The sequence below is a fragment of the Hyalella azteca genome, unplaced genomic scaffold (genome assembly GCF_000764305.2).
Source record: "Hyalella azteca isolate HAZT.00-mixed unplaced genomic scaffold, Hazt_2.0.2 contig2228, whole genome shotgun sequence".
Taxonomy (NCBI): domain Eukaryota; kingdom Metazoa; phylum Arthropoda; class Malacostraca; order Amphipoda; family Hyalellidae; genus Hyalella; species Hyalella azteca.
This window is the reverse complement of record NW_025932511.1, coordinates 99,188-113,905: the sequence shown is the minus strand read 5'-3', so window position 1 is coordinate 113,905 and position 14,718 is coordinate 99,188. Positions and strand designations below refer to the sequence as shown.

The 14,718-nt window shown below is 38.5% G+C and overlaps 1 protein-coding gene across 1 annotated transcript; it reads left to right on the top strand.

The window, feature by feature from the left end:
• Positions 1–900: 900 nt before the first annotated feature.
• LOC125179497 lies at positions 901–3,134 on the top strand. The gene is made up of 2 exons (XM_047885502.1): positions 901–1,018; positions 2,688–3,134. Exons 1-2 carry the CDS (start codon positions 908–910, stop codon positions 2,970–2,972), a joined length of 396 nt encoding a protein of 131 aa, XP_047741458.1. The 5' UTR covers positions 901–907; the 3' UTR covers positions 2,973–3,134.
• The last annotated feature ends 11,584 nt before the right edge of the window (positions 3,135–14,718 follow it).

Genomic DNA, 14,718 nt, shown 5'->3' with positions numbered 1-14,718 from the left:
ATATGTCTCGGTTGAATTTCGCTGATGTTCATCTTTCTGATAACATCTTAATTTTATGTTTCACGATTTTTACGAGAGTAATTTTTTACTTTCCGAATGTTTACCATAGCTCAGCAGGATTACCGTGACTTCTCAGCCAATCAGTTAGCTTTTCCAATTACTTTTTTGCCGGTTTAATCTTCTCTGAGCCGCAAGTTTTAGTTTTCCTTTTTAAAGCGTGGATAATTCCTGCGCTACCTGTGTGCTTTACCTAAGATCCAAGCTGAAGATATAAGGTGGTGCGTTGGGAACGAGCCATATTTTTTATTCTATTTCTCAAGCTTACGTTGTTTTCTTCTCTTAATCGTGATTAGAAAAGTGTTTAGTAATTTTTACTTGCGATAGCTTTCCGACGGTACCATCTGTCGTCAATCAAAACCTAATTTGATAAAGATTGTTCCAATATTTTCCCATATCTTATCCCGTCCGGCATCGATCATTATCGTCCTTTCGACATGCATTCGTTTTTTTGTATCTTAAACCAAAGTGACCTCTGGAGGCAATAGCAGAATTCTGACTCAGTTCCAAGCTTGTAGTCTCAGTATTGTGCCGAAAACCTTGGAGTTTACATCAAGCCTCTCTTCCGGACTTTTCGTTAAAAGTTCTCCTGGTGTTGAAGCTCCATATTCCGTTGAAAATCAACTGTTTTGACACCCTTGCAGTTTAGCCCAGTGCATCGCCATAAAATTGCAATTAATATTGACATCATTTTAAGTTGCGAGGAAAAATAAAGCAGTGCATTCAACTAGTATCGAATCTTCGAAAATCAATTCATAAATATTATCTTATACAATCACAAATTGGACGCTAATTACGCTACTTTTCCTCATAAATATCTCGAAAAATTTTATTTCGAAGACTTCTAAAAATGGAAGTAATCTCAATAATTATATTGAGTTGTGTTTCTATTGCCGTGTTCGGCGTTCTTGTGGCATTCTTCGGCTGCTGTTGCACGGCATTGGAGAACTACAAGAAATCGGTAAGAATTTCTTCTTTTTTTTAATATAAACGGGAATTTTGGGCCAATTTTTAAGGAAAAAATCTAATCAAACCGTGCTTTCCAAAAAGGGCGTAGGTTCTTTGTTTCGTGTACTAAATAAATCCGTTCACCATCTTCGTTCTTTTTATGGAAATATGTATAGAATTATATGCGTAAATTTTCAATTCTAGTTTCTACCCACTGCATTTCGTTATCACATTCTTTGAATTATAAATCGAACCATCAATTCAATTCGACGAAATTTCTTCAAAAGTGATATTTTGATTATTTGAATTTTGCTAATGAACATTATTAGTTAGCCATAACCGTACGATTGCAGAAGGGAAAATTAAAATTCGCCTGAACATTCCATGTGCCATTCCACGATCACCAGTAAAATCTTTAGAATATTTGAAGTCGATGACAAGCTTTAGGGTTTCCATTTCTAGTAAGTCTAGTTTTTTTTCAAGTAAACCATTTCTCACCGAAATAAACCCCATATAGCGACACTCGATTTATGTACGTGGGGCCAGACAATCAGAACTCACATGCAGTGGGAGATTTCTTTCCTCTCATTGGCCTGCTCACCAATATTACATGATAAATATTTTGATTTTTCTTGTATTTTTTAGGATTTTACATTTTGTTATTGTGATTTATTAAGTGTGGACTGTTTTAAACTAACTTGATTCCTCTCTTTTATTATGAAATACGAAAGATTTCATGCGATCACTGTTTTATTAAAAATTTCTGTCCTCAGAAAGAAGATTATTGAATCTCCTCAGCACTTTACTCAATTTGCATGAATGTCCGACAACAAAACTTGTCAAATAGACGTACACGTGACAAGAGAGCTCATGCATGCGCGGAATCTATGTATGAATATATTTTATTACATTAAATTGATTATTAATTCTACGTTCAACAAGGGTTTTTAAAATGCTTGTAAGAGGTATAGTGCCGAGTTTAAAATTAAAGGTTGTTAGATCCTATGAGTCGGAGTTCGAAATCTGTGTCTTGTATAAAACGAACTGAATACCGTATCCGTAATTAATACAGTGGGGGGAAATAAATATTCGTACACTTGAAAAATCGTATTTTAATGTATGTAAGTACACAAACTTAACAGGAAAAGTGATTTAAATTATGTATAGAGACGCATCCCGAAAAGTGAACATGTTGCATTGTTTTTTGTTGCATTGAGATTTGATTTCTTTTGATAGTATTTTTGAATACTATGCGTCTCTATACATAATTCGAATCACTTTTCCTGTTAAGTTTGTGTACTTACATACATTAAAATACGATTTTTCAAGTGTACGAATATTTATTTCCCCCCACTGTATATGAACTAAGCTATCGAAGCTCACATGGAGGCGTTATGTTCAACCTAAAAACTTGAAATATGTGAGACTAATTAGTGCTCTCTTCGCGCGTCGTTTTTGCTTCTTTCACGCACGCATCATTACGCTTCCTTTTTCGATAAATATATAGGGATCAGATAACTCGTTAATTTGTATGACTCAAATGATATATCAAATCATGTTCGGCCATGTAGTTATCCGTGAATCAATATCCATCAACTCTTTATTTTTCAGCGAAGTTGCACCTGGAAACTTTTCCAGCAATCTAGTCTACGAATTTACCATTTTTTCTTGTTTCATTCCAGGCGAAGACGATTGATGAAACTACCCTGCCCCTCTACGTTACCAACACGGTGGAACCTAAAGCAGACAAGGAGAGCTTTCAGACTAACCTTCTTCCTATCCACGTTGTCCTGAGTAACAATGAATTATTGTCTGATAAATCAGCACACGGGACGATTGGGCAACAGAATGCCCTGAAGAATGAGGCCAATCGGCCAAAAACTAGACAAAAATCTGGAAAGAAATTGATCCCTGGGTCTGCATTGGCTTCTAAAACATCGAGTAATGGGGCCGCCGAATTAAACTGAAGAAGTAAAGTCTAATTAAGTGATTTGGCTGATGGGAGCAATGAATTGACATGCGCGTTAATTCACACATTGTTCCTCATTAGGCTTATATGATTAATAGTAATCATTGTTACTTGTAAATAATTAATTCCGATTTTAGTGTTCTGTTACATATTGTTTTGTGTAAATAACTTAATCGTCGCAATTTTCATATATGTTAAATATATTTGTAAATATAACACACGATCGTTGTGTGAGAATAGATCGCAGTAAAATAATAGCGTGCTCGCGCGTAATAAATAGTTAAATTACGTGAGTAGACTCCTTCAATGTTGTGTTTTACACGAATTAATGTTTTGGAGACTCAATTCTAAATTATTATATTTTGTAGTAAAGTGTTTCACCACTAATGCAGGCCTTTATTTTAATTAACTATTTAAACAACTCGGACTGACAAGCCATTAACAGGGTGGCCCAGTGGTTAAAGGCAGGGTGGCCCAGTGGTAAACGTTCAGAGTACCAAGATTGGCGCAGAGGCGCGGGTTCGATCCCAGCTCTGTGCGCCAGTTTCTGGTCAGAATCGGCAAGGAGGCCGGACGGTGAAGCAAAGCAAAAATTGAAACAGTGAGTTGCGAAGTTCGAGCCCGCAACAAGCTGTAGATGTTCTGCGATGTTAAGAATCGGCGACAGGCCTACGGCCTAATAAACGCTGAAGCCGCTATATAAGCCGCTATGCTGACTTTGAATGGGCGATAAGATTTATGTGAACGTGTGAATTAAGTGGTTTTATAAATATATTTGTCAATTTTGAAATGAAAATTTTCAGCACTATCCAGAATGTATAGTGTCCCTTTGTACTGAATATATGCTTTTCATCAAGTGAGTAGCTGATGCACGTACGTCAATCCCAAGCCGAGATTGATTTTTCACGCCAGTAGAATGGCTTTCAAAAATCTTCAATCATTTGGAATGTGACGATGAATTCTGCTCTCAAATTCAGTTGTTTGGAACGTTTATTTAACCAACTTATTTCCATTATTGCCAAAAGTAAAGGGCTCCCAATAACGATTGCTAAACTGAACAACGAATCTTATTCTTTGAGAAGCATTGTTTTACATATGCGATAATTCGTCCACGTTATTGAGACAAATTATAAACGTATGTCCAGTCTTCTCTTGAACTTGTTTTTTATGCTTTGCGTTCTTTCTCAATTACTATTTTCGTTTACTCCTTTATTTATATTCTTTGTTGTATTTTATTTAACGATCGTGACGCATTATATTTTTGTCATCTATCACTTCTTTAATTAACGCCAAGAAAGACTTGTGACAACGATTTTAGATTTCGTAAAGCTTGACATAACAAAAATTTACAAAGCTTCTTCCATATTTCGTACAATTTTTCAGGAGACCAACGTTCGTCATAAGTTTTTCATGCTAATCAAGGAACACAACCAGACCATATTTTCAGGAAGCTCGGAGAATATACAGTAGTACCAAAGAAATGTATTTGTGTATTAAACGCTAGTTCGAAATTTTAGTAAAGTAAAAGCGACGAAATTTAGTCTGTTGTGAGAGCAAAAAAATGTAAGATTCTTGAATTATTGTTCCTTGTTCCTTCCATTTCCTCGCAGATTTGGGCCCTCTCTAGCAATTCCTATATGTAGTTATAATTTTTATTTAGCATTTTAAAAGTTTTGCTTTGCGATTGATTTTAAACATTTCCCTGATAACCATTCATTACAGAATGCTAATAACTGGATACTCGATCGAAAGTTACCTTAAATTTTATGGAGGCTTCAACTTCAGAATTCACTTAGTGCAGCATTCGCTTTCTGCGAGAAAGTTCTTTTTACTCATGGTTTTAAATCTGATACTACACGTTTGAATAGTGTTCAATAGTTGAATTATATCATTTTTTACATTAAGACCATCTTTTAGGAAAGGCTTTGCTAGGTACTTATTACAAGTTATCTTAATTGGTAAACCTTAGAATCCCCTGTTACCTTAATTTCCAGTTTTAATTTTTTCCAAAACATTTTTCGGATCTTCTTTTGAACGGAAGGACAACTCCTATTTACAAGTCATCGTTCTATTTATTTTTTTTCATGTCGTTTTTTGCCGCAAAGGTTTTCCTGCATTGACTTGGCCCAGTCTATAATAAACGATAAGAATGGCTTCTATGTCGTTTGGAAACGCTTTATTAATTCCTTGATGTAAACTTTTATTATCCAATCATTGTCGGTAGATGTTGCACCACTAACCTCTTCTACGTTGAACACGAACTTGACAGTTAAGTTAAGGGGACCGCCCTAGCATACGAAAACTTCTACAGTTATTATCCGATTGTCATGAAACTTCACATACATACGTAAAATGTAAAAAAAAAATTTTGCTCCTATGAATTTTTCAAAAAAATTGATAGAAAACGTGAAATTCATAGAAAACGGCTAAAAAGGGGTACTTTAGAAAATCTATCTCCTCCCACAAATATCATCCTACAACATCGAGACACGTATCAATCGATTCGTAAAGACCATATCTATTGACTCTAACATCACTTTTTCCATTTTCCATCTAGTTTTTTTTATTGCGTTTTTTTCTATTTTTCTCATTTTTCACCCCTCCCCCCCCTTCTCCCCCATATAAAAAACGAACCAGACCGAAATTCAAAAAAGTGATGTTAGAGTCGATAGGCCTGGTCTTTACAAATCGAATGGTATATGTCTCATTGCTGTAGCTTGAAAACTGTAGGAGGAGATAGATTTGCCGTGAGATTGTACCACCAATCGATGCGTAAGAAAGTGCTCTTTCAAACAAGACTATGCCCCTTTAGTGCCATGATTGGCTGCTTAATGCCAGGCCTTCCTTTGTGGAGTGACCAGCGCGTCATTTATCCTCGTAGAGTTTTGTTAAGGGACCTAAAACCCGCCTCCCTTTGAGGAGCTGTCACAAAGTCATTTTTCGACGTACAGGGACGATACTTATACCGTTCGATGCGCAAGAAAACAACCTTTAAGATGAGATAAGAAACAGAAAAACTCAAAATTTTCAAATTTTAGCTAGGGCGGTCCCCTTAACGCTAGTTTTGGGGAAAGTTTTGCTTAGTTTTAGTTTTTGCTTTTTAGTTTTTTAGGGAAAGTTTTGCTAGTTGAGAGTTTTTGTCGACAAGGAGCTGAAATTTGCTTAGGATATTGAAACGCAAGCTAATAAATCAAACAGCATGTTGAAACGCAAGCTAATAAAGTAATAAATCAAACAAACTTTTTGGACTGATCACATGCGCTTACGAGTTCCTATATGCAGAAGCGATGTATTAAGCTGTTGTTCGTTGCTGTCGTGCCCCCGAACCTAGAGTTTGGAAACGCAGTCTGATCACCGAAACTTGAAAAGGAGAAAAATTGAGTAGAGAGTGGTCAAAGACTTGCAACAAGGATAATTCCAGGCTTGAAGAGCTGGTCCTGTGAAGAGAGATTATGAAGCTTCCAAGCCTCTTGTTATCGACGTCTGCGTGGGGACCTCGTTGAAATATGCAAGTACACTCTAACGGTTGATGTTAAGGGCACACCAGGGGCCACGGCTATTAACTAAAAAAACTGGGCTGAAACGCATCCACGCGACATTTCTTCTCGCTTCGAATAACCGACATGTGGAACAGCCTCCCGTTTACATCTTTGACGCTCCGAGTATAAACTTGTCAAGAACAGACTAGACAAAGCTATGGAGAATTATATGTTCAGATTTGAATTGCCTAGCACCATATCGAACTCGATGGAAGTCTAGAAGCTATTTCAAGCTATCGTCAGTTTGAAAAGATCCGGTCGAAGGACCCATTTTTATACCTCCTGTGGACAAGTCATGAAAAGTACAAGAATCGGCGACAGGCCACATCTGGCATATTCTTCGGCGCCGACATTACTATGCTTTGCTAATCCGCAGTTTTGCGACTCTTAACGTACACAAAATCAATGTTTAACCTCATCCAGACCGAATAAATCTCGTATACAATTCTCTCTTTGGTTAAGTTGATCTCGTCAGTTTAAAAGACTCCAGTTACACGGGGCTTATTATATTGTTAAAAATGAATTATATGCGTTTACTGCATTCATGTGGTATTCAAATATTCATTTTATATTGAGGTTGTTTTATTTGAAGTAGAAAAACGTCAACTCGTGGAACCTCGATTCTTCTTTCTGCTACGGAAACTCGCGATTAGGAACGAATTTATGGTTTTGGTAGCCTAGTTCACTCTGACAGCATCTAGCGTAGGCGGTTCTATAGCTGACAACGTCGGCGGCAGTCAGGCACACCGATCGAGATGGCGAACTGAATTGGGAGGAACAGGAAATTTACTCATCTCATGCTTCGAATTATTGATCGAAACGGCAATTCGATTAAACTAACGACCTCAAAAAGGGAAAGTTTTGCTAGCTGACGTTATTACTTAGCCAATACGACTAAAGGAATAAATAAGCCTGATTGTTCCATGGGCCATTCCAAGATCAGAAGCACATTTTTTTTTTGCAAAATCTGACGTCGAAGACAAGCTTTAGGGTTCAATTGAACTATCTTCCACCGAAATAAACCCCGCAGAGCGAACTTTTGATTTACTCACTTGGGGCTGGACTAACCCTCGTAACACTCGCTCAGCTATACATAGCAACAGATTCCTCGTTGAATTTTACAAGGAAATCAGTCTGATTGACTTACGGAGTTACAAAATTCTTAATAAATTTGATAGCCTGAACAACCTTATGGTTTATACGCACAATTACCTCCAATTAATAATTAAATTCATTGAGTCTTTTCCAGACATCTATCTGCAGCAATTCAGAGCAGCTAATAAATTGCGATCGATATTTTACAGCATTACTGGTAATTTATTGGTTTAGCACTTTAGCTGGGCGGAAGTTGTTCTTTCATATAATTTCGATCGAGGACCAGAGAATGCTAATTTATTTTAAACGAATATAGGTTTTTTAATATTATCTATTTATTCAAATGGTAAAGGGACGATTCATATCAATTTACCTTAAAATTTACGAATTAACGTTTTGCCTTTCAAATGTTATGAGGTATGATCGTGCGGTTTGAAACTGATCCATCATACGTTTCTTATGAATGCTATCTTTTCAATGGGTTCAGAATACCTTCAGTAAAGAAAATAGAATTTCGTAATATTTATTACACTAAAACTAGCGATTCCATAAATTCAACTTCAGTTTCTTCAAGATATCATTTATGAAGTCAATACGATGAGAATGTCATGATTTATAGGTTTTAATGATAAATATGATTAACTTGAAAGCGAGGTCATTTTCACAATTCCCTTTACATAACTGGGAGGAGACTAACTAATTCATACGATCGATCATCCGATCCAATCTCTGACCGCTATGACAGGATTATGTCCACCCCTTAACTCTTCACATAATTTTAGTGAATATCCGAGTTTGGAATTAGTCACAAAGAAGTACACGTTGACAGTGAGCTTGAATCATTCACCCATCTCATGCCCTTCCTTCAGACGCCCCTAGAAGGATCATTCAAGGTTTAGAGAGCGTCGTAAAAATGTTTTTCACTCAAGTAATAGATCAAGGGAATACGATCATACAATAATCCTGGAATCGATCAAATTCGACATTTTCCAATGAAATTACTCCTGAAATCCTTGCCAGCAACTTGGAATACGAATTTTACTTCCATTTTTTTATAGTTTCCCATCCAGAAGATGACTTTCGATGAAACCACTCCATTATGTGGCCAACGCTGTCGTACATGTAACAAACAAGTGCATTCAGAGTACCCTTCCTTCCCTCGTTGATGTGGGCATGGTTGTATTAATTCAACCATGCTTGTATTAATTCAACCATGGATGTGGGTAACGATGCATTGCCTTATCTCCAATTAGTGCTTTCTAGCAGATTTTAGTGAAGATAGAGCTGTAAGATGTTGCCTAACTGCGGGAAAAAATGACAAAAATCGGGAAATAATTATAATAGATGGGGTCTGCCTGGACGCGAAAAGTTCGAGCAATGGTGCCGAAGAACTGAATGGAAGAAGTTATATGACCCCAAACGCACACAAATTCCTACTAATTAGACCTCAGTTCAGCCTCAGCCAACTATGAAGTTGAGAAGACTAGTTCTTCCTTCTCACCAAACGCCATCTACATTTTACCGGTTGGCATCCATTTCAACAGCAACTAGCCGATTAATAGAGAATTGAACTGAAGCCAATTCTTGGACCGCCTTCTGGATTCGCTTTTATCTACCTTGGGTTAGTTAACAGATTTGGCAGGAGTGAGCTCAAAATTCAAACGCACAAATTCATTTGCCGCTTCTTGACGTGTATGACGACACGATGGTCTAAGATCTAAATCGATAGCATACAACGAATTTCTCATGTAACCTTTTCCTGCAACATAGTTTACGAATTAACAATTTTTTCTAGTTTACTTTCCAGGGGACGACCACTGATGAAACTGCCCTGCCTCTTCATTTGACCAACACGGAGGAACACAGAGCAGGCAAGGAGTGCATTCAGACGAACCTTCCTATCCACGTTGTCCTGAGTAACAATGAATTGTCTGATCAATCTGCACACGGGATGATTGAGCAACAGAATGTGGCCAATCTGCCGAAAAGTGGACAAAAATCTGGAAAGAAATTGGGCCATGGGTCTGCATTGGCTTCTAAAACCTCGAGTAATGAGTCAGCAGAATTACCGTATGTGGAAGAAATAATGTCTTAATCAAGTGATTTGGCTGATATGTGCTAGAAAGGCACTTGCGCGTGAATTCACACATTATTTCTCATTAGGCTTACATTATCAATCTTTAGTAATCATTGTTGCTTGTAAATAACCAAATAATCAATAATCAATTTTAGGGTTCAGTTCCATTTACTCTCGTGTAAATAATCTAATCGCAACTCTCATATCCAGTAAATATGCATGTGAATATAACACATTAACATAAAATAGTAACTTGTAACACGGTAAAATTTCAGCGTGCTTGTACGTAATAAATAGTTAAATTACGTCAGTTGAATCCTGCCATGAATACTACAAGAATTAAGGTTTTCGAGACTAAATATTATATTATATTATATTTGCTTTAAGTATTTTTCTACCAATGCAGGCCCTTAATTAATCATTATCAAAGCAGTCAGGATCTCGGACTGACAAGTCACTAATTAAATTCATAACGTTAAATAGGCGGATAGGATTTCTAACATGTGAATTGTCACAACCTTCATTTCCTAACCCGACTTTGGAAACATTCGTCTCATAAGTTGGTGAAGAATGAACGTGTAATAATTATAGACATTTGCATTAGCATCTAAATAAAATTTGAAAAAACTAAGAAATGCTAAGCATTTCTTCTTATATCTGACAAGTTTTAAACCGTTCCTACATTATCTTATAATTGATAAGTCTCTATTGTCCATTGAAGACCATGGTAAACGAAAAAATGTGCATAAACTAGGCATTTTCCTTTGCACAAACCCTACCCGTTTAGCAGGCACTTAGTCCGGTATTTTGGCGTGTTCAGCAATCTTTTGCTAAACGGATAACACGTATATAACTTTTGGTTTTGCAAGTAAATTCATCAATATCAAAATAAACATTTTCAGCACTATTCAGTATGTCTAAGTGTCCCTTAGTACTGGATAAATTGCTTTTCAACCAGTGAGCAAATCATGCGCGTCACCCCCAAGCAGAGATTGATCTCTCGTTTCTGTTCCTAGAGAGGACTTTCTATGAAACCATTCTACAACTTAAGGTGGCTCACACGGTGAAACGTGCAGCGAACGGTTCAACAGAGTTGGTCGAACCAGCATGGAGCGAAAGCGTACGCGCTGACTGACCTCGCCTTTCTCAGCGTGGTTAGCAATGAATTACATAACCCTAACCTAGCATGCGCCGAGACATAGCAGCTTAATGTCTTGCAGAATGTTGTCAATCGGACAAAAGATATCGGAAGATAAAAGAAGTCGGAAAATAAACTGGGCCTAGAAGTCTACCAGGACTGCGAAAATTTCAAGCAATGGGACCGCAGAATTATATGGAAGAAGTGAGAAACCTAAACGCTCACCAGTTCCTACTCTGCAAACTTGCGTGCTTAGCACACTAGTGCAGCGCCAAGCCATTGACAAAACAAAAATTGGTGCAGGAATCGCTACAAGATTTGTTTGACTGCAGCCATCGTTTGAGATCCACTCATGTGGACAGACTGAAACGGGCAAAGCTCAACTGGAGAAACTTTTCAAAGTTATTCATGCCGTGTTCCAAAGCCTGAAAACCACACTACTTAAATGAAAAGTAGTCTGGCGTCGTAACTGCTTAAGATTACCGAGAACTTTTTAAAATGCCTAGCAAATTACGGAGCAGGCAATAAGTCCAGCAGCTATCTCAATCAATCGTCAGTTATGGAAAGATCGGGTTCCAAAGACCGGATCCCTTGTGAATGAAGTCACGAAAAGTTCAAGAATCGGCAACAGGCCATGGGCCTATTTCTTCAACGCCGACACTTCTATTCTATTCTATTCTGCCCACTTCAAGTGTCTCACGGGGTCGAACGTGGAGCGAAGGAGTGCGTTCCCACGAACCTTCATTTAAGTTCATTATACCAACGTTGACGTGGGTAACTATGAAATGCCTAATCCTCCGCCTAGCATTCGCAAAGACAGTGCAGCAGAATACCACACAGAATGGTGCCAATCGGCCCAAAATATACAAAAAGCAGGATGGAAACTGGCTCTGCTCTAAATTCTACCTCGGCGGCGAAATGTTCGAACAATGAGCATTTAAATTGGGTAGAGTAGGCACTCTACGCACATAGGTTACTCTCAGCCAACCTGCGTACTTAGGATCAGCTGCCGTCGGTACGAAGTCTTCGCTCGAGTACCGTTCTGTTGATTAGACTACTCCTAGCAGAGCTCAACTGATGCATCTTACACACGTTATTCATGCCCGAGGTTCTAAGCTCGAAAACCGCAACATCGGACAGGAAGGTAGCATTAGGCACGTTATCTGCACGAGAGGTTTCGAAAGATGAAAACCGATGCGATGTCCAATGAAGGTCGGAGAAATACAGGCAGGAATTTGCACCAAGCATCAGCGTAATGGTAACAGGGAACAGCTGAGGAGTCCCGCGAATAAATATGAAATTAAGGACACTAGTGATTCCTTCTCGGAAAACGCTATCTATATCAGAGTAAAATATACTTTTTAATTTCATTAGAACGGTAACAAATTGATTATTCGATGAATGTACTGAAGCGAATTCCTGGAACGCCTTCTGGTTTCGCAAGAATCTAGCTTGGTTTGATCCCAACAGATCCTCTACCGTGATCCTAATAGATCATAGATGTAGACCCGGGCCTCTAATCGATCTGTGATCAGTGGAAATGGAAGCTTTGTGAAACACAGCGTTGAGTTTGCAGCGTTTCACTTATCACGCAGCATGTTCAGGATAAAAACTCTAATCGCTGATTGAACGGGATGCTTCCAGAGTGGCTGCTGGTATGAGACTGAATTGAAGTGGTGAATGAAGCATGATTACGGCTCCTGTACAGTCCACTGTTCAGTCGTTCCAATTGTGAAGTGTCCAAGTGCGTTGAGATCCAGTTGATTGGTTGTTTAGGCGTGGATTTTTTTACTCTGAATTAGAATTGCCTCCAATATTTGTAGTTTGTTAAGTATGCATTCATGTATTTTGTATTCTGTTCAAGTTCTTGTCTGGTTAATTTGGTACTGTGGTTGTCCATGGTACGCGTTTTTGGTCCTCCAGAAAATAGATGCATTGTTAGCCGTCTTAATTAATATGGCCGTTGTAGTCATGCCAATATACGAACGATTGCGGGGCTTGCACTTCCCATGCTTGCAGATGTAGTTGTTTACATTTGTTTGCTTCAGGTTTGGTACTCCTGGATCTGTGTTGTTCCTTGTCACTTTTTGATTGTGCTTATTGCGGTAGAGCATTTTTGTTGAAGAATACTGATAAACGGGTGGTCTAATGTTGTTCCTCTGACGTAGTCTCTGATTATTTGCTAATTTTGCTCCAGGATTCGTGCCTTAGTTTTGTATGCAAAGGTAAATGGATTTTGAGAGTAAACGTGATGGACTTGCGGTAGTTCGGGATTTCTTGCATCACGCTGGCAGGTCTCTTGATTGTTATTTTTTTTGCTGAATTTTTAGAGTAGTGGCTCGGCATAAAAAATGAATATTGTCGATGAGTGAATAAAACTAACCGTTTTTAATAAAAAAATTTTCGAGTTTAAAGATTCTGTCTTGAAATAACTGACAAATGGACGATATTTTATGACTGCGATAGATTATTGCCGTGATGGTGCTGTCTATCATTGGAGGCATTCAGTTCGTGCGTTGAAATAATGTCGTTGTTGGTGGACTTCTGGTATACTAAAGTCCACTCTTCCAACTTTCGAAAATAAAAAATAAAAAAAACGTCCTATTTCACCCGTGATTTTTAAAAATCGCGTGTCAAATGACCGTTCTTACCCGCGATTTTAGGAAAACTGTCCGATTTCGGTCAGTTTTGTTCCGATATTCCAGTCTTCAACATTGACATTCAGGAAATTTATTTTGTTGCCTGTTCCGATTTTGTAAGTGAGCACAAATAATCAATGTTTCACGTCAAACATAGCGAATAAGTTTTTGCATGGTACGCCTGTCGGAGACCACCACTGACGTACATCGAATGGACTATCATGATCCCTTCCCTCAAGAACGTAGCCTCTTAATGGCCCGTTCACATTAGGGGCAACACACGGGCGTCAAGCGCCTCACCGCCCCTCTGAGACCCGCGCTTCTTGTGGGCAACGAAGCGATTGACGAGCTATAGCGATTCACAGTCGCCCTGCCTCATGCAACACAAGCGCCGCTGCCGCACTCAGTAGACGGCTGTCTGTGGTCTAGCGAGGTTGCTTGTATACGCTGGTCCTTCACTATGGCAACTAACGCCACACTTTGTTTAGACTCACTCTCTAGTGGAGTAGCTAATTGATATTTATAGAGACCATGATTGCCTGTAGAGATTTCAGTCAAAGGAGTATAGAAGTCGAAATACAAAAGAACAAGCTCTGATGAAAATAGTTGAAGTTTTAAAATACTTTTGTGTACAAGTCTTCATTGACGAGGTTCGCAAGAAAATCTATACGTTGCGTTCACAATTCCTTCGTGATTAGCGAATTTCATTGCAACTCATCTCAATTCATTCATCCTGCTTCTGGATGAGTGGCATTATTTTCTTTAGCAGACTGTCAAACAAGTCCACTGGCAGTCTAGTATAATTTTGAAAGTCTGATGCATTCGCAACTGGTAATTTTTTATGTAATTGTATAAATCGTGTTTGTGTGAATCTTAACAGCAACACACCCAAGTACAATGGCCTGGAGCTCAAATTCGGTTATATCCATCTCCACTAACGTCTTATTAACTGGCATCTAATCTTCAAAGCGCGCTGTCTTGAGCTATCGTGTACAAAATTAAGTGTGAACGGTTGGGGGCGGTGAGGCGCTGCAGCAAGAGCCTCACCGCCCATGTCGTTGCCCCTAGTGTAAACGGGACTTAACACTTTTTGACTGTAAAATTATCAGCCGCAAGCCGGCAGACAGATCACATCCATTGAATTAGATCAATCAGCACACAGGAAAATAGCCTGATGTAGAATGGCCCAGCATCGTCCGCCAATACGCGCAAAATTTTTACACCACCCGGACGGAGAGCGCCGGAGCCGTCCGTAT